The 25,364-nt window shown below is 40.3% G+C and overlaps 1 protein-coding gene across 1 annotated transcript in view; it reads right to left on the bottom strand.

The window, feature by feature from the left end:
- The window catches only part of ITPR2 (inositol 1,4,5-trisphosphate receptor type 2), a 263,492-nt gene that overhangs the window by 130,788 nt on the left and 107,340 nt on the right, over nucleotides 1-25,364 (bottom strand). The window contains exons 25-34 of the mRNA XM_054188393.1: nucleotides 23,950-24,115; nucleotides 21,784-21,957; nucleotides 16,364-16,453; nucleotides 16,095-16,220; nucleotides 14,764-14,886; nucleotides 13,024-13,224; nucleotides 8,425-8,676; nucleotides 6,706-6,831; nucleotides 1,652-1,780; nucleotides 937-1,057 (exon numbers count right to left, since the gene is read on the bottom strand). Of these exons, the coding sequence (XP_054044368.1) occupies nucleotides 937-1,057; nucleotides 1,652-1,780; nucleotides 6,706-6,831; nucleotides 8,425-8,676; nucleotides 13,024-13,224; nucleotides 14,764-14,886; nucleotides 16,095-16,220; nucleotides 16,364-16,453; nucleotides 21,784-21,957; nucleotides 23,950-24,115 (1,508 nt within the window). The remainder of the gene's footprint in view (nucleotides 1-936; nucleotides 1,058-1,651; nucleotides 1,781-6,705; nucleotides 6,832-8,424; nucleotides 8,677-13,023; nucleotides 13,225-14,763; nucleotides 14,887-16,094; nucleotides 16,221-16,363; nucleotides 16,454-21,783; nucleotides 21,958-23,949; nucleotides 24,116-25,364) is intronic.

Below are 25,364 nucleotides of genomic sequence, written 5' to 3'. Positions count from 1 at the left end.
ATCACTATTTATTAAAACTTTTTAAAAATTGCGTCAACAATAGAATTTAGCCAGTTTCTATATATCTCGGCCTCTACTCACTTTTCATTCACACTGAGCAGAACCTTATTCTACAAGTAATCAGAATGACTGACTTTTAGACACTATATTGAATAATCCTTTTTTTCTGTCATGGCAGAAGACTTTAAAATTGTATTCACAGAAATTTAACTGAAGAATGAATTTTTGCCAGTCTTAGCTATGTACTGGTGAAGAACCCTTTTTATTTTAGGATAAGAAGTTTCAAATCTTCCAACTTTAACACGGCATTTGAGTTTATTTGAAAGCATGTAACTTATTGGCTGCCCTGAGGACCAAATTTCATCTCAGTGCAGGTGCAAGGCTGACTGTGTAACGGCAGTAAATGAGTGGGCCTGATGGTGAGGAGTAAGCAGAGAAGCTATGGAGTGGCACAATTGTGGTTTCCATCCCCAACTCCCTGATGGGACAAAACCTGAAGAAGCCCAGGGACATGACTGACAATAATGCATGCATCTGCCAGGAACTGAGGGGAAAAATGATGGGTGTCCTCGGATGCACAATCGCTATGTGTCACTGCTTACAACAGCTTGTGCGAATGTAGCCCAGCACAACCAGAAATGCCTAGGTTTTCTCATAGCTTATGTTGGCTATTACAACGTGCTTGAGGTAAAGTTCAACCATCGCTCACTTAGCAAACATCTCTCTGACGTACGGGATTCACCTAACAACCCTCTTTGATGGGACAGAACTGAACGAGTTACAAAAAGAGGAAGAATTTAGCCTCAGAAAGTGGGATTTTTGAAATCACCAATACCAATTTCAGGATGGTAGCGTCAAATTAAAAACTGTTCAACCTCAAGTAAGTCTGATCTTAAAACACAGAGAACAATAATGGAAGTAAAACCTGGCACCTACCCACTTCAGCCAAAGTCTTGATGCATGACTCCACCGAGGCTTTCTGCGTTGGGTTTGGCCAGGTACAGTTGTAAATTCTAAAAGCAGACTGCAGCAGCTGAATAAAAACAGGCTGATGTGTCTGAAAACAAATAGATAAACATGGAATTTTACCCTTTAGCATCTCCTCACAACTGCCCTAAGGTCTGACGCAATGTACACCACATGCAAGAGGTTTTCAGCTTGTAGACTCAAGGTACAACTCCATTAAATTCTCTTTGCTCTTCAGGACAGGAGGAAGCAGGAATCAATGCTGCACCCCTAAAAAGGCCAAATCATGGGTTTTTCCTCAGATCGCCACTGATATCAAGCAAACACAGTACAGAGCAGAAGGACAGTGAAGTATTCCCAGTTCTCAGGTATGTGTCCCTTTTGTCATAGGACAAAGCATTTTTCTCACACAAAGATAGACCTTGATTCTGCAAAGATACCCTCTCCAATAAATTCACCAGAAGCAGGAGTAATCTGACTATATTGAGCTGTCTGATGGTTCAGAGCTGTAGGGGTAAAAAATTAAGACTAAGTGTTTTAAAGAGGAATTAAACTGCTAGCCAGTGGCATGAGAGGGGACAGTGAAATTAATGGCGGATGTAAAGATATAGCATTCCTATCTGGCTAGCAGAAGGTATCTCATTAATGGTCTGATTACATATTTGTCTGTTTCTCTTTTCCTTACCTGGAGGCTGGTGCTGTTATCTGAAAATGGCGAGTTGAAGAAGCCACTCACAATGCTCATTACAGGTTCAGTGACGTATTTCTCCAGAGATGTGTCTGCATGCTTACGATCTGTGGTTGTGTTACAAACCTACAGGGAAGAAGGAGGAAAAAAATGAGGTTTAGTCTTTTACATAAGCAAGCTTTATTATTTTGTATTTATTACAACACATGTAATACGTGTTCTTAGTACAAAAATAAATTATTTTTATACAGAAGTCTGTCAGAGATAACTAACTTAGAGTTCGAGCTGTATTTGTGATAGCTTATCTTTCTTCTTGGAGGTCCACATTGTCTTTTGAATCCCCTTTCCTGAACCAGCACATTGCATGCCACTTACACATTTAGACAGATTCAAGAAGAAAATGGGCCCTTCCTCCCACTGGGGTGCTAGGTTGGAAGAGACAGTTGAGACAAACACTTTAGGTTAGAAAGATTTCATGTAATGTTTTAACTTCTCTCTACGATCAGTCATCACAAATGGGTGGCGAAGGTGAAGCTCATTTGCAGGAAAAATGTTTAAAAAAAGAGGGAAGGAAAGGAAATAGCATAGTCAATACCAACAGCCTTTAGGATTGTAAACTGTAAGACAGACAGCATTAACTTATAAAGCCACTTGGGGAAAATACGAAAGACAGGCAAAAAACAATGAAAGAAGAGAATGGATGGTACTGGGACAACTCTGGAGCACAGAAGGAGGATTAAATGGTGGGAGGACTTGTACAAAAGATTCCTGAAGACACCCTTCGGTACAACACTAAAAGTTTGTTGCTGCATAAAGATGTCATGCTTAAAGAAAGGAAAAAATTACTGGGGTGGATTACATCCTTCAGTATTTCTTTAATTTCTTTATTTCTTTTCAACGTTTTTGGACATCCATACAGAATCATTTTGACTTTGTAAAACAGCACTAAAAGGAGTCTCCAGAGAGCCAAACACGGTGAGGAAGGCAAGACACTCAGACAACCTCTTCAACAGCCTTTGAATAAGCAGTTCTAGTCATGTTGAACAAGAAATGAAAGGCAAAGGTGTTTTCTCTTTCACCTATGCAAGCCACAGACTACTGTAATGTTCTGGGGAATCTATGCGAGAGCAGAATTTATTTTGTTTATAGACCTTTGGGGTAGCCTTCACGTTACTATCTGAGCATTTAACACACCATCATGAACCTTTGGAGTACATACTTACTGTTACATCGCTTTGTGGATGGGGAACTGAAGTCCAGAGAAGCTGAGTGAATTGCTTAAGGTCACAGAGAAAAGTTGGTGACAGAAGAAGAAAGATAATCCACCGCACCTGAACCTCACACAGGGCAAACATGCTGTCTAATTACACGCTGACACCGTCACGCTTGGACACTACAAGGCAGCAGTTTCACCAGGAACGTTTTACGGAAGGTTACTGCTGTGATGTTCAAAAGTACCCATGTTCAGGGGAAGATACAGCTCGCAGGAACGCAAAAGCATTTTGAGTATAACACACAAGCATTGTCATATGGTAGGCAGAGGAATAGACAAAGAAACTTGGGACCACAGAAATGAGGCATCTTGAGGAGCTTTGCTTGTCTGCTTTTCCAAAATGCGTCAGATAAACAAGTCATGCCCCCACACAGTGCATTTTTTATCACAGCAGGAAAGTAAAGGTTTTGATCAGAGAAGCAACAGTGGCTAAACTGAAATAGCAAACTCCTCAGCCCTTCAGTTTTGGGAAAAGTATGACAACACCCCCAGTCCTCGTGGAGGTAACAGGTCCTGTTAATAATAATTTTTGATTTTATTTTACTTTTTAAAAAGATCATAGAACTAAAAACCTCTTGAAATTCTTCTGCTTTTAATTAATCTGCATGCCAATTTTGGCTGGAACCAGTAGCTCTGAGACTCAGCACTTGCAATCCCAATGGGAAGACAGGGAGCTGTGCAGTGCTAGCACGGTGAATTCAGAAATTGCCAAAACTAAATTCCAAAAGACTTTTAAGCTTTTCCCTTCGCTTGCTTAAAAAGCAGAGCCATATGTGAGGGTGCCACTTTGCTCCAACACCAGTCTGAAAAATTCCCAGCGCAGAAGGAATTCGGAAATCCTCTCATTTGTTCTTATCCCTCTGCCCTTTGGGGACTGAAAGATGTTTCCCCGTGGAAGAAAAAAAACTGAAATGCATGAAACGGGAGATGAGGATTGAGAAAGCAGTGCTTAAAAACCTCTTAAGAGGCTTTGGGACCAAAACTCACATGAATAATACTTCAAAAATTCTGCAGAGAAAGCCAGGATGACTTTACAGCTGTCAGATCCTGGCTCTTTCTTTAATCCTGCTCAGACTACAGCTGCTGACTTACAGGCTGGGCCACACGCAGCAAAGGGAAGCCTCTCCTTCAGCAGCACCCACTTTGCTTAGTGCAAACGCTTTGAGTCATACACGGCAGAAAGTAGGTTGGCAGAAACTGTAGAAACAGGGTGCCTTTGAAAGCGCAACTGCTTTTGGCAAACTGCATTTATACATGAATCCGCCTTATGCCTGCTTTGCAATGTATCATGTTGTTGAAAGAGAATGACGGCTGGGGACTAAATATTTCCTTCCTGGATCCAGATACAGGTTAAAAAAATTGGTTACTCCTTTCTTTTTTTTTTAATATTAAAACAGGAAAGAATCCAACCTGAGGATAACACTCTCCATCTTTCACCTTAGTGCTCTCTAATAACAGACTCAGACTCAAAAGCTCACAAACTCACCCAGTGACAGGCATCTGTAGCAGCTAAAGAAAAGCATTTCCCCTTCCCCCACACAAAAGCATCCTTTTTAGCTCACTGGAACACAGAGGATCAAAGGGCTCTTTTTCTAAATGCTTTGAAAGCTATTGTGACATCTTTCATGAGGCTGACAGCAGTCTAACTGTCCTGATAGCTACATAACGCTGATGTATTTATAACACATGGGCTCTGCCTGGGCCCCAGAAAACCTAACCTGAACAAATACACTTAATAACCTGGAAGAGACAGCGACCCACGGGGCCGGCTGAAGAGCAGGCCAGGCCAGAGCGCTTCTGACACGTTCTTTTAGTTCTTTTAGCCGTTAACCAGGAAATTAAAAGGACTAATTAGGCACCTGCCCTGAGGGCTTTGCAGGAGAGCAAAATAAACCTGCATTTTGCCATTCGGTGCCAACAGCGTACACGTACACAAAAAATAGCATTAATAATAGATTCACTCTTCACCTCTGAAGACCTGGAGTCTAATTTCTGTTATGAGAAGGGTATATGAAAACAAGCTCAGTGGTCACCAGCATCAGGACAAACCCACGTCATTTGGCACTGTGCAGTTTGTCTCCAGGCTCATGGAGGGAACTGTGTACAGAGCCCTCTTTCTACACCTCTGCTTCTAGCCCAAGGGGAAACAAAATCGGTCATGTTCAAGGGCTAGGGAGGGTAATCGGTTTGGAGGGTCAGGGCCAGGACGCATCAGGAAAGGGCAACCCTGAAAGGAAATTAAACAGGAGAAAAATACTTCTTGGGGTAAAACCAGCAAGGTTAAAAATTAGAATCCCCCTTTCCCAGGAGGTTTCTGATCTTAATTTTTAAATGAGCTTGTTTTTTCCAGAAGACACTGTCACTGTAGAACATGACCACAGAGACAAGATAAACAGCAGAAAACAGGATTTGTAGAGGTCTCATTACTGCTGAAAATGTCTACCACCAAAAAAAGGGAGCGCAAACATCCCTGTCTTAACCTGTTTCTGGGAAAAAAATGAAGAAAAAACCCCAAGCGTTTATAAGTTTTCTGTTTCACAGAGAAATGAACAGATCCCAGTGCCTATCGTACTGCGCGAGTCTTTGTGTTTATTCTTCTTTTAGCCATAATTCATGGTATTTTCTCCCACTAGGTTTCAAATAAATTATTTTGTGGCACACTATTACTTTGGGGTAAATGTCCACTGCAGGACTGAATTGAGATTCTTTATTTCATCAAAATGAAGAATGCAAGGAGTGAGACCTTAAGGATTATAAAATGTAATGGATTGTGGACTGGGAAAAGATAGGCATACGCTATGACAACATGCTCTATAACATCTCCAAAATACTATCCAGCATCAAGGATCAAATACAAAGTCCACCAGCCACCAAAAACCCGAGGTTCTACTTCTTCAGCAGAAAGAGCAACTCCATTAGTTGGTATTAATGTTAGGCTCTTACAAGAAGCATTAAGCTCCTAGAAACAGATATGTAATGTAAGCTGTAATCATTTTGTCACACTGGCTTCCCCTCGTAGCTCTACTGTTGTATTTTATCCTTCTGGAAGTCATAAGATTTCCCTCGTTTTCTGCCTCCAAAATACCAGGGAATGGAAGCCTAATTCAACTTCTGACTTGAAACTTAATTCGACAACTGATGACACCATGAAGCTCACTAGGGTACACAGGAACCGAGTGCCTGTGGTACTAACTGTGCCCCATCACCTTGCAGTCTATAGTTTATATATGAATCAGTATGCTGAAAGTCCATAGCTTTACACTACCCGTCGCGTCAGCAGTGAGAATGTAGTGACAGTAGAATAAAAGACAAAAAACAGGCCAAAGGTAGATTAAAGAAGGAACATGAGCCAAAGAACTTCTTGATCCCCCAATCCTCCCTGTACTAACAGAGTAAAGCAAGAAGATTACGGATGGGGGTTGTTTTTTTTTTTAAGTCACCATGACAATGACATGTAACACACATTCCCAGAAGACATACAGAGACTCTCAACCCTGTACGTGTATCCAATTTATTTTTCTGGAAGAAAAGAGAAAGGAACATGGGTTCCCAAGATGCCCTTTTAGAAAGGGAAAACTGCAGGTAATTAGCAGGGTAAATGGTGATAAATAACCTAGAAATGACCATTCGTTAAAAAAACTCCTCACACCTATTCTGTTGTCAATTTTGAAAAAAAAATCAGTTCACAAAATAAAAGAAGTTCACAAAAAAAAAATTATTGCCAGTTCAGCTGTCACCCATGACTATACTGTAATATTTAACATCTCATGAAGCTTACCCTTGCCATATCAACAAGGAAGTTCTCAAATAACTTCCAAATATGGTTACTGGCATAGATTTCTTTCATTTCCACTTCAGTGTCCACGTAACAGTGATTAACAAAATTAACATAGGCAATTTTCACCTGCAGGAACAGCAAAAACACAAACAATATGAAATGGAACAGTAAAAAACATTAACATGACGTATTCTATCTGGATGAAGATGATCCTTCAAGTACTAACAAACCCTAATAACAGTAATAATGCGTATGTTCGGTTCTGAAGATTTAAGGAGAAGCACGGCAACAAATGCATTAACGTACCTACTGAAAGATAACATAACGAAAAATGGAAAAGTTTTTTGCAAACATTCTCTTACTCTAACGACAAAACCCCCACAAAACAAGCCAATAATAAACCTGATATTTAAATCATATTAAGACTACAAGGGCCTGGCTCCGAAGCCAGGAGCTGTCAAAATGCAGGACACCCCTGCACTCCTGCCAGTTGACGGCTGTGGGTTGATGCCTTGTGACAGGCTTGCCAAATATCAAAAAAATGTCTTCAGCAGAGCTGGGACTGCAGTCCCTATATTCCCACAATCCTAATGCAGCATTTGCGTTCAGGGCGGGCGTAACTCGGGTCTAGACGGAAGAGAACGGTTGTGCAGCGCTGCGACTGCAGCCACAGCGGCACAGGGCTTAGCAGGAGGACTGCAGTCTCACTCCTCTCCTGCATTACAAGTCTGCATGTGCACATCATAAAAATGGATATCCAGTGCCTGGGATGTATAGATTAAACATACGTAGCCACACTGAAAATTTCTTATCACAGTCAAAGGAGAGGAGACAGTTGCATACGTTTAACGCACTCAGGAAAAAACTCGCGTCAGACTTTTAGGTTTCATTCGTTTGGGCTTTTTTAATTAGCAGCTGTTGAAATTTATGTTAGGAGGAACTTCTGAGCAAAGCACACATTTTTCTTTTTAAGAAAAGAATCACTTGATCACAAGGGGACTTTTTCACAGCGTGGTGGGAGTTTTTACTCCTGCAGGTCCTAGTTCTGTTGAAATGAGCCACATTTTTCCACCAGACAGCCTGCAGAAATCCATCCGACCGATACACAGGGCCAGAGCAAGTTCCTTGCAAAGACTGTGAAAAGATTTCTTTTGATCACATCAGGTCTGGTGCAAACAAACCTTCCCCTTCTGATCAGCGTGAGGTACCACAGTCCTACTGGAGCATGACCAGTAGCAGCTGCAGAACTGGGCCTCAATATGCAGTGAATAAAAACATTTGCTGGACTGCAATTGAATTTAATAGAATGAGACTTCACCCAAAACTCTCACTGATTTTAGCATGGCCAGAATGTTAACCCATCATTTCCAACAAGTCCAGGCAGCAGTAAAACCTTGGCTTGACCAACCACTCAGCTGAGTCTTCGCGGCTACGGCCAGAAGTTATCACAGCATTAAACTCAGAGTGGCTGTACAAACCGAGGAAAACAAAACAAGGCGTCTGCCCCAAAAAGCTGACAATCACAGCATAAGGGACAAGGAATTTTCTGTTTAAGAAAATACTGGCTGTCCTTTCTCGTGTATTCACCGTAGCAAACACCACCTGTTTCCTGCCTGTTTTCTGTGCCAATATTCAACCTGTCAATATATTATAAACAACAAAACATTTTCTGAGTTTCTAAAAACGTTAAGTCTGCTTCCTCGTTCCGTGAAATCTTACCTCAGGTATACAGTCTTCATGGGTCACTACCCTTACTATATCATCCAGCGGCAGGAGTGAATTGCACTTGATCTCTGTGTATACATTCTTTCCTTCTGTACAAGCCGCTAGCAATTCCACTAGAGTGATGTGATAGGCTAAGGGTCCGCTCTCGTCTGCTCGATCTCGCTCTGAACACATCATTTGGAGTAGCACTGGAAAGGATGCTCTGTCGTTGTAGAATATCAACACATCTTCACCACCATTTATCAGCTGAAAAAGATACCACAAAGTTTTAAGCACCCTGCACTGCAGTCATTTTGGAGTCAATGATCTTAAAGGTCTTTTCCAACCTAAATGATTCTATGATTTTCTTAATTTCTTATTTTGTTCTACCTTTAAGCATACAAAGACTAAGTGAAAAAAAAAAAAAAACCAACCAAAAATTACTCTGATGTGGCTTACCAAAAACACATGTCAAAACAATATCCAAGACAAACTTCTCTTATCTACATAAGTGCAAATCTGGAATAACTCACCAAGGCATGAGTTAATGCAAGGTGAATTTGAAGTTTAATTTCTATGTAGCTCTGTGTTTACCTAAGACGGTACACCATCCTTATTATTCCTGCTATCTCAGTGTTTGTTTGAAGTTAATTAATTACCCTCACCTGCTATTGTGAGGCCAGGATGCGTTATTATCCCTCTTTTATAGATAGGGACTTGAGGTGCAGAGAGATTAAATCTTCTGTGCTATCTCACACAAAAAGCCTGTGGCTCACCCGGAATTTAACCAACCTCTTCTGTGCCCTTGCTCAGCATTGGGAACAGAGGACGATTCTTCCCAACCGATGCAAATTTGGCAGGTGGGTCTTAACATTGTCAGTGTCATGCCAGCACTTCCATTTGACAGAAAACGGAATGTGATAAATATTTGATTTTTCTGCAAGTGCATTGCTCATGTCAAGAGGATGCAGAGCAGAGGTGGATGCTGGCAGCCTCATCTCAGCAGATCTCTCAGAAAAGTTTTGTTCTAACCCTGGTTTGAACCCCCCATACCTACTGCCAGCGCTGCTCTGTGAGCTCGAGTGGAGCTGGGACAGCACAGCAGTCCTGTCTTCTCTCCATCACTTTCATTTTAAGCCTAATGCGTTCTCAATGCAGGCGAAAAATAAGCTCCCACAAACCTTCCTAGTACAGAATACACCTTGGCAGCACAATGGCCGTACGTATTTTGTGAATAAGGCACTTGACATATCCAATGCTATACATGACATGAAATCCTAGCTTACTGAATTCAAGGGTAGAAATAAAGGTTGGTGGAGCTGTTGAGAAACGGGAAAGCAGTAAAAGCAGGAATGAAAATTAGTCTCCCAGAGGAACTTAAAAGTATGAAAAGTCCAGAAACATTTCATTACGTTTGCCAGGGCGTCAATATTTCAAATTTTGAATGTACAACTTTCCTGATTGTGTTTTCCCCGTTTCTTGCTTATTTTTACTTTGACAACATTCACTCGATGGGGTGAATTGCGAATTCAGTCTTTCCTGTTTATCTTTGGTTTTTTTTAAAATGTTTCTACTCATGACTTTTCAAAATAGATATTTTCTGGAGAAGCCACAGGACAGGAAATATGTTTTTAAATGGACAGATTCTTGGGAGGGAGGAAGGAGACAGTACAGGGACCCAGACATTAATTTCATTGCACTCGGTGGCAAAGAAATAGGGAATATTATTCAATTCAAATATTTGACTATTCAAAATGTTGGAAAATTGATCTAACTTTTTAATACTGATGTCTGGAATACTATGCCTCAGGACATTTCACTTATATAAATAATAAAAAAATCCCCACTAAGCCCTGTGGGAAGGTACATGCTCTGTCACTTTCTACTAAGTTGTTCATTCCCATAGTTACTTTCCACTTGTGTACGTTTTGTACAGAGGAGAGGGAAGACGACTCTTTCCAGGTTCCCCCAGAGTTACCCTCTTCTGTCAAATCCGGACCTAACATGTACCAGTACTGCTTGATATTTTATCATATCAAGTCAAACTGACCCCTCATTCTTTCATGTACCTATCGCTGATGAATGAGGAAGAAATAAAGGTTGGAAGAAATACCAGGAGACAGTGAACTTGTGAAACATGATGCTGCGTGGCATGCTTGCTACATACTGACTGTGAGGAACCACAAGCTAAAGCAGACAATGTTGCATCGGTACAGTAAGAGCTAAGAGGGACAAGGTAATCATCATAAATGTAAGGACAGAAGATGTCATCCCCTTTCCCCAAGTTATTCACTTTTAAATGTGATTTGCAAAGGGCATCCAAACATTGACTCAAGCATACAAAATGATGACCCTTTAAAAGCAAGCAAGGTAGAGAAGTATCCAGTGTTAGACAAAGTTCTCACTGAGCATCACGAGTGATGGATTTTCCCATCGGTGATGAGGAAAAAAAGCCACAAAAAACCCCAGCAGCATCTTCGTCCACTAAAGTGTATTTTCAACAAGTTAAGAACTCTATGCAAGTATAATGAAGGTTGGTCAGTATCGGAGCAGCTGTTGATGCTCTGCAATGTATCACTCCAGAATACTATAGATAATAGAAAACTGTGCCGCCACATTGATCTGGTTCAAAAGTAAATTCTGCTTTTCCGTTTGTAATAATGTTTGCACTGATAGGCACTATTCTTCCAGGAACCTCAAAGCATGCCTGTAATGAGAAAAGGCGCCCTAAGGAACCTTTCAGGTCAGTAAGCAGCTTTACTAGCAGTCTACAGACACGGGGACCAAGGATATGAGAACAAGTGAATAAGCCAGATTGGCAGCGTTCAATGTATTTGATGGAAGTACTCTTTCACAATGGTGCTCCTTCATCTGTAGGCACTTTCTAAAACATGTAAATATGATCAGGTTAGCCCTTACTCCCAGTAAACAGGAATAAGCTACAGTATACTTCCCGCGGGTAAAAGAAAACACGGGAGCAGTTGAGGCATGCCGTACACTCACGTCTATCTTGTCTCGTGGTAAATTGTTTACACGCCCCATCTGGAGGCACAGAAAAAGTTACACCACTTGTTTAAGGTCACAAAGTACATCTCAGCTGTCTACTGGGAAACTGTCCTGACTCCATGGCAAGTTCCAACCATTTGCCACACGGTTCCCTTTATACTGGATTGCCCTTCAAGCCTCATTCAAATTTCACTATTAGCATCCTTTTCTAACAAATCATAGTTACTTATAATTTCTCACGTTTTTTTTAAAACAGGTCATCTTACCCTCTTTCATCAAAACAGGGGTGCTCTCTCCCCCCAGCAAATTCCTGCAGGACTCATAATGTAAATGTCACATACGAGCTCATTTCGATTTTCATCATGCAGTCAGCTTGAAAATGTACACTATGACAATTTATCTTTGTGCTATTGTAGGTCAGTAACAAAATGTATTTGAATTGAGAAAAATCTAAAAATTTTGTTTGATGAGAAAGCAAAAACCTACAAGAAGCTGCGGTGGATGGGGAAAAAAAATCTAAAAGCACAAAGGCACAAGAACTGTTTGAATTATGTAAATCAAAGCCTTGAAAACGATATTGCATGTTAGTACACTTCAGTCAAATTGGAAAGGTTGAAGTGGATTCCATTAAAGGTTATCCATGTAGGCTGAAGCTTTATTTTCTTAATTAGAAGTTTTTCCTTTTTGTTGCCGCAGAACAAAATTTCAGCAGGGTTTAGTTTTGTTCATACCACAACTAGAGCTTATCTCTGCTTTCTTTGTGAAGATGTTTCTTCGAAAAAAAAAAAAACAAAAAAATGCATTTTACAAGGTAAAGCAAAATGTTCCTTGGACTCCGATCCTACCTGGACTTTTCACCATATTCAACTTTACCCACTTATTAATCTCACTGAACTGTTAACATAATTACAGTTAAATGCGCGAGTGTCTGCAAGTTGAAGACTTCATTTATCATGCACACTATATATCAAATCCTAATTGCAGAGAAGTCAATTAGGTATTTTCCTAGTAAATTTATTGGCATAAAGATTTGTTCACAAACCACTCTGTGGAATTTACCGGGTCAGACTCCAAATCTAGCTAGTTAAAGCTAGAGTAGCACAACTAGTATCAGAGAAATACTCTGTAATAAAATAAACAAAAGCAGAAACCAGTACCTAGAATTGTTACACGATTATGTGCTAAAAAAGTGGTCTAAAACACTATTTAGACAAATCCATAGAGGTAAGAGCTTCTTAAATGGCAAACCCATGCCACAATATGGCAAGTTTGCTGTGTAAATTGGATCCTAAATTACAGTACAGGAAAATGAAGGTTTATGTAACTCTGAGATTTCCATGCTACATCATCTACAAATAGACATCTCTGTATCACCATGCTAACACTCAGGTTTTCTTTCTAGTAGTTATACAGATGGCCTTACAAAATTAGATTAAACTCCCAAAAACGTCTGCTAAAATATTCATTATTTGCGATACCGTTTACAATTATAAAGCGTTGATGCCACTATATCCCATCGGCAATCAAGAGCAGAAAAAGCAGCCTCAAAATACTGGTGTGTTAAAAAGAGATCACGTGAGTAATTAACATGTGAAACCTTCAACTTACCTCTGTCATTACCATGTCCTGGCATTTTTTGACATATTTGCCATCTGCTTTCACAATGGTCTGCAGGAAACGCAGGTACTCCACATGACGGCCGTGGGTCTCAATGCAGTGTACGAAGTGCTGCACTACTCGTTCACTAATTTCATTACACAGAAGGTAATTATTCATGAAGATGTGCCGCATGGTTTCAGCTTCCAGGAGCTAAAGAGATTAAAATCAAAACAGATTTGTTTTGAGATTGAAAGATTCCCAGAACCCTAGACTATAGAAAGGCACATTGGTAAAGGGAAGCTGGAAAAGTCCAACGTGCACGAGCACAGCGATTAAGCAGCGACCTTAGGGCTTAGCTTTCATTTACGATGGGATTTCTCCACACTTTCCTATTAGTACAAAACGGTCCCAAAGTGGATGTAAACAAAATCTGTGCCCATGTGGAAGGTGAAAACACGGTGCCAGAGCACTCTGTAGGGACTCTGGTATACAAGACGACTGAGACCACGTTCACCATCAAACTTTGCATTTAGGCAACCAAGTAAGGTGATTAGCTACCTCTGGCTCCTTCTATAGTTAACAGAGGCAGGCATTTCCAGCAGGCAAATCATTGCACATGCAGTCTGATCACTGTCTGAGAGAACATCTCTTTCCACATTAACTTCAGAGGGAGCCTAAGGCTATGTTTCTTTTGGTGAGTAGCGCAGTACAAGAGGAACAGATCTGTAGCAAGAAAGGGATGTTGCTGAGGACCCAGCATCCAGACTTTATGCATTCTTGGGGCTTTTTGCTTCAAACTTCGTCTAGTTTGGTCCCTTGGACTAAAGTCTCATGAGGGTCAGGTGTACTCCTGTCATATCCCTTTATGATTAGTGTCATCTGAAAGGAATCCACACCAAGTCTGCTCCACAATGTGAACAAAAGCACAATAACTGGGATGATCAGAAGATCAACTTCAAAAGAACAGAGATGCAAGTGCAAGCAGGCACCTGAGTTAAACACCACTGTTAGATAGGATGGAGTCTGAGTGCTGGTCCCCGCTGTGGTCAGCTCAGACCCTTTCACTAACTGACAAAAAAGGCATAAATAAAAAATAACAGAACAAATGCTTCCTACTGTACACAGGCCAGGGGTTTCCAATCCTAATACTCACACTCTTTCTAATAAAAGCATGTTTTGCCCAGTATATCTGCCACTGAGCAAAGTGTCATTCTATATAACTATATCTGTAAACACTTACATACATATATACACAAAGGGACCGTGACAAAGAGGTTTACTGTAAAGAAAATTATTTAATAAATGATCGAATTTTAGATTAGTTGAATCAAACAGAGGCATCAACAACAAAAATGTATGGGTCTGATTCTGCTGTCACAAAAGCTTCATGACAGCATAGTCACACCGTCTTTTACCTTGATTTATAGTCCACCTGTGAGTTAGGATGAATAAGATCAGAGTCAAGCTAAACAAGATATGATGACCTGACACATGTTCATAGACATTTCCAGTAAACCCCACAGGTAATATTGTTTTCCACTTTTAAAATGGCAGCATTAAAAACAATGACATAAAAAGCAATGATAAGGGAGAAAAGACAGGACAGAGAAGAGAATAATAAGGGAGAAAACACAAGGACAGAGGAGAAGGCAGAGAGGGCATAATGATATTATTTATTTAGCACTGCCACTGTCAGAAAGTCCAAATTTACTTCCAGTTACGATAGTCTCCTTAAAATGAAATACTTACCCCTGGAGTTAAGAACAAGTTGAGATTTTTGTGGAGGAGAACTTGATTCTGAGGATTTCCACGACAGAAATTCTGAAGAAAAGTGTGGGCTAGATTCATAACTTCATTCATCTTTTCATCGCTCTGCAAAAAGAAAAGGCAAACAAAATCAGATGGGTTTACCTAAACATACTTGTTAAAACCACACCAAGTGAATTCAGCCAGGAACAAACCAATTCTGCTGAGCCTTTACAGGGAAGGCAACAGCAACTGATCTAGTTCCCTTCAGAGTCCATTAGTGGCTGTACCTTACGCTGAATCAACTTGACCATAGGGTGTTACAGGTAAGAGCACAAACTCAAAGTAAGACTTCCTCATGCATGGATGTAATTTCCTAGTTTTAAAAAGCGCTAAGTGGCTTGATTTTTTTTAAAAAAAAAAAAAGCTCTCTAGCCTGCACTGATTTTAAGCTTTTGAAAAGCTTTGGCTTTTCTATAGCTACATACAGAAACAGATATATGTGTGCATGCGTGTGTACACCTACACAAATATATATGTTCATACACATCCTCCCACACAAATATATGTCTAGTTTCATCCCCATTATATATTCCTCTCATCTAGTATTCTAACTATGATTTGATGAACCACCTATACGGACAAGCACTATTTTATTAAAGGTAGCTGAACCCAGTGTCTACATCATAATGTTAGTGGGTAACGCTCAGGAAAACGTAGCCCAGAAGAGGTTTTAACTCCTCTCAGTGCTTCCTATAAGATCTAGAAAGGGGTGCTCTCTAAAAGGCTATCTGGATCATTCATTTGTAGGCTCAATGCCACTAAATCAGTACAAAATCACGTTATCTTCTGAAAAACTTGCAAGTGGAACTAGGTTAGAGGCTTCCACCACAGAAACAAAGAAATTATTTCAGACTTGATCCTTGAAAGCTTTTTGTCGATCTTACATATCTACAATAGCTCTCACATCAGTACTCAGCAGTGGAACCTAGATACACTGCCAAGAGCTCCATTAAATCAATACTTCTTACTGTGAAGTGACTGCAGATCTAAAGTTTGCCTCTTCCAGGAATGGGATGATAGAGCAGTGACATCCAGGTACCCGAGGCAGTAAACACTAAGATCTTAATAAAACCTATTCTGTGCAGGCAGTCATATTTAAACTTAGGCCCAAGCTCATTATTCTTAAGGTAGAAAATGGCATCGTCATTTCATGTTTGTACCACAGTTGACTGAATTCAGTTTAAAAAAATATTCACACTGATTCTTGGGCCTCTTGAGGCCTTTCCCTTTATTGAGTTCATGTTCTTCACCACTAAAACTATAAGAATAACCTTTTCATAGGGTATCTGCAGAAGGTCCAAGACTACCAAGTGGGCGCCCATATTTTTCAACAATCGCTGCTGTTGATTCCGACATTTTTTATTCTGAACACAAAGTTTGCTGAGTCGAATCAAAATCTATAAATAAAGAAACAAATAAATAAGCAGGCAAGCAAGTAAAGAACCAGACATGACACACAGAAATACATTCTTTCAAAATAATTACTAAACCTACTTATCAAGCAAGTATGTCAAAGCAGATTTCTGACAAATACACCGACCTCTTTAACAATATTGTAGTTATTGCTTTTATTGCTGTCTATCTGGGGTTTTTTGGTCCCATCCTCTATTGGACTCAAAATATTTGACTCCTGTAACAAAGAACACACAACAAGCGGAGATCACTTGCAATTTCCTCAACATGAACTAATTACATTTAATAACAGCAAATGAAGAAGAAGTATTACAGCAGTTCATAGGGAACAGATATAACACAGATAATAAAGGATAAGACTTGTTTATTCTTTATCCACCAGTGCAGTGAGTGAAAAGATTCACATTCAGGTCCTTCCTTTGTTTCTAATTTCCAACATGACTTGAGGCAATTACTCTTCATGATTCTGATCCTCCTAAAAAAGAATAAATCCCTAAATCACAGACTAGCTGTCCCAAGGAGTTTAGATACTATGAGAGTAGGGTCCAGAAGTGTATTTCAATAGCCACCACTTGTTGCCAAGATCTCTAATACAGCTGGAAAGATTACAACAAGTCTGTGTATGTGAACATTAAAAAGTTTGTAGAAAGTGCTTAAGACGATCTCTGTAGTTGAGGTAAGTAGGGTGGAGTTCTCGGCAGCACAGGAACAAGTACCACATGGAAATTAGAGACGTTCCTCCCGTGAAGAGGACACTTCCGTCCTTACCTCTGAATGGTGCAGGAAAGGATTTAAAAACAAATTAAAACCTTATGTTAAACTGGAACATCCAGTCATGACACCGTATGCTCTGGCCCCAGCTGGGTGTGATAAATAAGAGAAATCAAGTCAGCAAGTAACTGCCAACACCCACGCACCTTTCCATGCATCTCTCAAACAAAACATGGAAGAACATCTACACAAATACTGCCACTTAGGATACTGGCAGTGTTGTTTTTTTTCCTGCTGCCAGCTATGGTAAGCCTTTCTTAACTGGAAACACAAAGAATTGAAAGATTGGACTTTGGATGCTGAAATTATTACGCATGTAGAAAAACTGTAGCAGATCTCAAGACTGCTTCACAGTATAACCACAAGGATATAAACTAGTGTAATAGCATAAAAAAGAACCAAACAGGTGTGCTTCAGAGTTTCATTGTGTCCTCAAACTTCCTACTGTTTTAGGGAAGAGAATTACGCTAAAACACATACGTGCACACCCATCTGAATGTTTATACCTCTTGAAACCCCTCTCTGAACTTTCTTAGCTGATGGTGAAGATGAGGAGGTCTATAAATCCCATCTGGTCTTAATTTCCAGTGGGGCAAGAACAGCTGCACCATTTGGCCACGGAAACTGTTTATAACGGTGTCAGCTCCGCTGTTCAGCATGGTCATGTTGATCTATGCAACAACAGTGGATTTGTATTTGTTTAGGTTTGTTAGTATGCATGCTGCCTTCTCTGTAGCCGTTTGAATCAATACTTTGGAAGATATTTCAGGTTCTTTGCTATAATTAACCACCCTCCACTGTTCTGGGACTGTGGGTTAACCAAGATTAATTTACCTGTTACTTTTATCAGCATTCTTCTTCAATCAAAGTAGTTTTATAATCCATGTGAACTATATGTCTTATCTGGAAGTGCTGATCAGCATTAAACTGTGGAATCTATCCTTTCTCTTAACAAAATAAAAACCTATTTATTGAACCCATAAGAGTATGCGAGGGATGTAGTTATCAAGAGATAATCACACCACTGGGATACCAGAGACATCCACTTGCGTATCTTGCCTCGTTATGCCCCATAATAGACATTCTCTGTCACACTTTTCCATAGGGGACAGGGAGTCATAGAGATCACACTGAGTAAGGTTCTCGTCTGAGTACCCCACCTTTAGGACGTAGTGTTTTCTGAAAAAGACTACTTCCTCTACTCATAAAATTCCCAGGATATCACTCTGCATCAGTCTTAGCATCCTTCCTTTCTACCCCCCAAAATGGAGGCCCAGATTCCAGCATTCAGACCGAGCAGTTCCCTGCCGCTGAAACAGCCTCACTCATCTCAGCAGTTCGGCTGTGCAAGGCACTACTCAGTGTCACACCGGCGCAGTTTTGCCCTCCACAGGCTGTATTTACTTCCCAGGGGAACGAGGGGCGCCCTCAGAAGATTCAGTTCACAATCTCAACCTATATATGTTTCAGGAGATGTTTGTTTAAACATTCCCAGAACTCAAGCAAACTGCCACAGACCAGCAAAGGAGGAGAGCAAGGGAATACCAGGCGCTTCAGGGTGCTGAAAGTTCATACTACTTGAAACCGTGCTGAACTTTCTCAGCGGATGGCAAAGATGAGAAGCTCTATAAATGTCACTGCACTGTATTCCAGCTTCACCTGAGAGTCCTTTCACTGAGACGGCCTATTTCTCCTCCTTGGATCTGTGTTTCTGGTGCTACAGGACAAAAGACCACACTTTCCATAGTCCACGATATCTACACAGACTCATAACACCCTTACTAGAGATAACTAAGTAAACAGGCTTTATCTGCTTTTCCCTTGTCAAGCAAGGCTCAGTTATGTGAGATCAATTTCAGCATTTCATCCTCATCCTATATGATGTCTAATTTACATCTGACCTAACTCCAAGCACTCTTTTCCGTAATTCTCATCTCCAATTCTTGTCAAGGTGCTCCTGCATGGATGTAAGATTTGTTGTTCTTCCTGTGGAGAACTCTGGATACTTCATTTAGAAGAACATGGCCTTTTTTCTACAAATCCAATTTCTGGAGTCATATGACTGAAAAAAAAAAAAAAGTCAGTCCCTAGCCCCCTCAGGTAATGATAGAAAGGTGGAAACAATTACCCAAGAAGACTCAGAAGCCCGAGGGCAAAAAGCTATATTTGATTTTTTAAAACTGTTATGCCAATCTTGCAACGTGCTTTGGCAAGGACAGAAACTTGGGCTTAACGTAAGACTGTTCCGGAACGTAATTCAAGCCCTTGTGCGCACTTTAATGTTGTTTGAGAAAACACTAAGCACAGGCAAATGAAGCATATTCCCTAAAGACCTAGAGGTTCATCCAGCTCAGTACTGAATACCCAGCATCCATTCCAAGAAAGCATAGGATCTTACAGGGATGATTATCTGCTTGAAGCAAGCCACCTGCTTCACACATTGTAGATTATGACCAGCACCTCACCTCTTATATCTGACTTCAGATCTTAGAGAGCGTATTCACTGTCTAAAGTAGTTTTGCCAGGTAAAAATATTTCCTGACTGTTAAAGAATAATCTAACAGGGGAAGAATATAACGGATAAGATTCTGAGCTATTGTAAGCTGGCACGGCTCTCATAGAATTACCACCAGATGATCTAACCAGTTGTGCAGATTATATATTACTGTTCTGGTACAATACGCTCTCAGATCTGCCAGAGATAATATTGTGCATCTACTGAAGCACTGCTAATCCATACAGACCCACGGATGCCTCATGGGAAAAAAAAAACCACTGAAAATATCCCATTTAGAGATGCTTCTGTTTCAAGGACATTGTTTTGTCTCCTCCTCCTGGAGTTTCTTTGCTATCAGGGCTATCCATAGGAATAAAAAGGATCTTATTACACTTTTAAAATGTATTATAGCTCAAAAACCTTGTAAATATCCTGCTGCAATTCTGTATCTTGTTTTCCCATTACTTTTTCCATTCATTAAATACATAAAGGAACATTTTCACAGAATCACAGAATGGTTTGGGTTGGAAGGGACCTTAAAGATCATCTAGTTCCAACCCCCCCTGCCCTGGGCAGGGACACCTCCCACTAGACCAGGCTGCTCAAAGACTCATCCAGCCTGGCCTTGAACACCTCCAGGGATGGGGCATTGACAGTGTCCCTGGGCAACCTGTTCCAGTGCCTCACCACCCTCACAGTAAAGAATTTCTTCCTAATATCTAATCTAAGTCTACCCTCTTTCAGTTTAAAACTGTTACCCGTCATCCTATCACTACGCTCCCTGATAAAGAGTCCCTCCCCAGCTTTCCTGTAGGCCCCCTTTAGGTACTGGAAGGCTGCTATAAGGTCTCCTCGGAGCCTTCTCTTCTCCAGGCTGAACAACCCCAACTCTCTCAGCCTGTCTTCATAGGAGAGGTGCTCCAGCCCTTTTATAATCTTCGTGGCCCTCCACTGGACCCATTCCAACAGGTCCATGTGCTTCTTGTGCTGAGGACTCCAGAGCTGGACTTTCTTTCGGGGCTTTACAGACCTGGATTTTTTTTCCTACTAGAGCTATGCTTGAGGAAAGAAAGTAGGAAATCCCACATACTTAAGATCATAAAGTCCAGATTCCTCCCCAGTTCTGACAGCTAAGTTACATCAGAGAAAGAGTAGGACCTACACTGTCCCAGGAAATTAAGATTCTCCCTTGAAGTGTTGAATTTTTCCCTGTATGAAGCCACCTAAAATCTGCTTTTCCACCTGAAAGGCCAAGTCAAAGGTATGTCACAGATACCTGCAAACATCCTGTCTCGTCACAATGGCTCCTACTTTTCCTCATTGCATTGGCTTCAAAATGCTGTATAATCTCCACCTGACGTCCTACTAAGCTTTCCCTGGTGGCTTCCTTGCCCATTTTCTTGCCACCAGAGAAGACTGCCACGGAAGAGAATAAGGGAAGTGCTGTGTCAGAAGTCACAGTTGTTCATTTCTCCTCACTTCCTCTCATGTAAATGGAAAATTGGGAATAAATATTGGTGTGAAAGCCTGCTCTATCTCCTGTTATGCCACAAAACTCAACCATAGCAACGGTTGCAACACTTTGCATTTTCTTAAAGATTTATACTGGAGTTAGGTATGGACATGAGCACTCAGCTTTCATTGAAAAAAAATAATTAAAAAATACTCAATTACATTTAAAAAAAAAAAAGGTCAGGTTTTCATGGTTCCAGATTCAAGTTCTAAAGTTTCTCAAATCACAATATATCCTGAGAGTGGGGTATGACACGGGTTAAAAAAAAAAAAAAACAAACCACACACCCAAAAACACGTTAGTTGGCCTACAAAATCTCAATATTCTTAGGTCAGTCTTATGTTTGCTGAATAGTGGAATTACTTGTGATGTTTGAAAATCTGGGTTTGATTGTGCTCCTCTCCCCTAGTTGCAGGAACAGATACTGCCTACCCCTTTCTTCCAGCAAGTCAACACAAATTCCAACACGGGATCCCTAGATTACTTCTTTGGCCACGGAGATGCCATACACTGAGGCTCGTGCGCTTGCCAGAATGGACGGCAGCTCTGTGACATATGAACGCAGTTACTGAAAGCAGCAGGAGAGAATATTGAACACATTGATTAAAGAGGTTTTATTCCCTATTCTCTCTATTCCTAAAGCTCAGCCACAATACTGCACGTTCTTGCTTTGCTACTTTGATTAACCAGACCACAAATTTGCAATTGTTCATTAAACTACCCATCCATATTGAAACAATTCTAAGAGTAAAGGCTTTAAACCCACCTCTATTGGCTCTTCTCCCCCTTTGGTTTGATTGTCGCCCACCTCTCCACTCTCATAATTGCTGCTCTTCTCAACCCACAATTCTGATTTTTCTACAGTCAGACGTAGTTGATCAAGATCGGCCTTGATTTGCTTGTAGTTATCAACATCTTGATTAGACACCAGCAACTGAACCTGGAAATACAGAAAATTGTAAAGCTGTTACAGCAGTAGCATCAGCATTTATGCCTAGGCAATTTGCTTGACCGTTTCCATTCTAAGCCCCTCTTTTCAGGTGCTTTATGTAACCTTCCCTATGAAATTGAAACACGGCACACGCAGGCTTTTTAGCCTCCATTCACCTAAAACCTTTAACAGAGCCAGGGACTGGAGTTGCCCAAACCAGGTCAGTTATAACATTTACAACATTCTCTCGCCTTTAATACACTGCGAAACATTTTCAGGACAAGCATGCATTTGCAAGCTCTTAAGTTCTATGCAGAGTTAGCTCTGATGCACTGAATATGATCCTCATGGTATTAAAACAATACAGTTACGTGGTATTTAAGCAATACAGTTAGAAATAGCTTATCCCATCAGCACAGTACTTCACAAGAAAAAAAAAAGGATGATACGGCAAGGAATCAGGACATACAAAGAAAAGTCAAAATGGCTAGCAACTTTAATGATCACCTACATCACCCTAATCAAATATTGAAAAAGAACTGATTTTAACAGTGTTAGACCAGATTAGAAAAATTTGTTTAAACATAGCTCACAAGCTGACTTTCAGGTTCACGTAGCTTCCCACCATCTGAGTGGTGGCCTTTTATTGAGATTAATCTAACTTTTTCTTTTTTCATACTGCTCAAATTATCTGGGTTTTTTTTTCACTGCTATTTGTAGTTCTTGATTTAGCATGATCTACACATTTCCTTTCTTTGTAATGCTCTTCGCTCTACCAAGATTATTAATGAAGATAATATTCCAAAAAACAAACAACAATTCTTTACAGTAAACCAATAAGCACTATTAAGAAAACACACTTATGTAATAGATTAAAGTCACATGGCAGACAAGAACACTGATAGGGACATTCTTTTAAAAAAAAATAATCACTACACGCAGGCAAATATTCACTATTTTGTCAGAGAAAGTTTTTGTCATCTTCTCTCTTAGCTTGGTAAAACCTTGTTATTTTAGAGAATTTATGAATGCTGCTCATCCACAGACATTCATATTCCACGTTCTCTACAGTCTTTTTTGTTTATTTGTCAATTAGCATTTTCCGTGCTTTACGAAAACATGTTAAGCTACTCAGTCCTTGCTTACCTGGGAATAACAGCTATTTATGCAACTCACCAGCATGGCCTAACTTTACCAATCTGCTGGGAGGCCATTATGCTACCCTGCAAAAACATTACACAAAAGCTTTCCAGGTCTTTATCATTCATCTGTTTTTAAACAAGAGAAACCTCCACATCTTACATAACGATGAGACAACATGCTATCAAACTCCTGAAATAAGCATCAGATGGTCTTATCAACCTATGTTATATAGGGTTACGTAACCGAGATGTCTCTGTCACCCAGCCCCGTGACATCAGATCTCCCCATCCTAATCCAATGACACATGGAGCATGCACATGCACCGTTATCAAGCAGAAAGAATAAAAGCTGAAAACAGGCTTGGCTCTGTTACTCTCTTCCCGTTATTTGGGATCTCTGGATCACGCAGTGGAGCACAATCCAAAGACACATGAATTAGAACCAGGAACACCACATGAGTAACAAGAGAGCTTTACACCCAGCCTAACTAGCCCTGAAGACAGGAAAGTCCTATTGCAGACAGCGGTACACTGCTTGCAGAACGTGAGCTACTAACTCCATCTTTGAGACATCACTACATCACGTCTCACTGTGAGATGTCCCAGCTGTCACCACGGACCTACATTTTCAGTAATGGATGCAATGCCAGAAATAACTCTTTCTGGGTGCACCACTAAAACATACGCTAGCACGTGTGGTCAACATTACTGAGAAAAAAAAAAAAAAATCTCTGCTGAATTTGGACCTCTAAGGAAGTAACACTGTCATGCTACAAACAGCAATTTAGGTAAGCAAGCAGCTTTTGGAAAGACTTTCCCCCCAGTCAGTTTCCAGGAATAATGCTATGCCCATCCATACCTGTTTAAATGCTTGTAGAACTTCTGCTCTCTGGCTGAAGTGCTTAAATAGCAGATGCAGAGCACCTGAGAGCAGAGGAGGGTAGTCGTGCATGATGAGGTGAATAAGGACCCGTAAAAAAGTTCTGCCCCCTTCATCATCAAGCTGAACCGCATTCTTCTCCTTTCTGCAACAGAAATGGGGGAAAAAAGGACCAAATAAAGTAAAATAAATAAGAAAAAATAAAAGCTTTTGACATAAATATGCCTTTACACACAATCTTCATTTGACAGAGCTCTCAAAACCAAATCAAATATGCTGCAGGATGGAAACTATAAAGATTACTAACATGTTCTTATAAGGACTTCAATCCTACAGTTATATGCTGTTGGAGCAATCTTATAGCAGAATGGACACTACAGAATGAAAGCAAGTATATATGAAATGTGTCAAATGCTGTGATTAAAATTCATATTGCAAAAACATTCATTTATGTCTTGGATAAATTGTGCCAAGTTCATCCACAATCCAAATTAATTGAAGTAAACAGCATTTCATCAGAGATTAATTTCACCCTTTCCTTTTCACTCCTTTGCTTTTCAGCTGCTATTAATAGTTCATTTAAGAAAAAATAAGCTCAAAAATAGTAAGAATTGACAAAAGCATCATATTTCTGGAATCATCTTTATAATCTGGAATGGCAGAAAGCAGATTTACACTTAACATACCAAAGCAGAAATAATGTTTCCAAGAAACCGTTCGGTCTCTCTATTCATTCTAAAGATGCAGATGCCAAGGGCTGTGTGTTGTTTTACATTATGGGAGTTCAGGGAGAGGGCTTGGAGGCATTGCTTGCGCTGGTAAAGATTGAGAACGCATAAGGGATTGAGAGAGGGAAGATCAGAGTGCCCGTATTGCAGATCCTTCCCCCTATCTCCAAGAAAAACGGCCTTGTCTAAATGGAATTCATTTTTACTGGTATAATTATAATAATACCTGTAAAATTAAACCAATATAGTGATAATGGTAGTAACTCTCCAGTGTGGATATTTTTCGTGCTTTTTTTTTTTGTTCACAGTATAGCTGAAATCTCTTCCAAAACCACAAGCATATCTTATAATCTACAGGCCTCTGGTGGTCCAGAAGATCATGGCAAGTGGTCCACAGCTGATTTGGAGTCACATGAAAGAGCTTATTGTTGACATAACTTCCTAAGTAAGTTCAACCACAAGGTGCAGTGACAATAGGTTATGGGGTCTGACCTGAGGGTCAACAGTAACCTACAGATCCAAGAAATTTGGGGCTACAGCCAAAAAGCACACCAGAAAAAGGTATTCCTTTAAAAGCACTTATGTGAGGCATTATAAGATAAATAAATAATTAGTGTGTTTTAGCCCAATGCACCTGTACACCATTCCCCGGCTGCCTTTGGGAAC

This window comes from Rissa tridactyla, chromosome 1 (assembly GCF_028500815.1).
Source record: "Rissa tridactyla isolate bRisTri1 chromosome 1, bRisTri1.patW.cur.20221130, whole genome shotgun sequence".
NCBI lineage: Eukaryota > Metazoa > Chordata > Aves > Charadriiformes > Laridae > Rissa > Rissa tridactyla.
The sequence above is the reverse complement of the archived record's forward strand: the minus strand, read 5'-3'. Positions and strand labels throughout refer to the sequence as shown.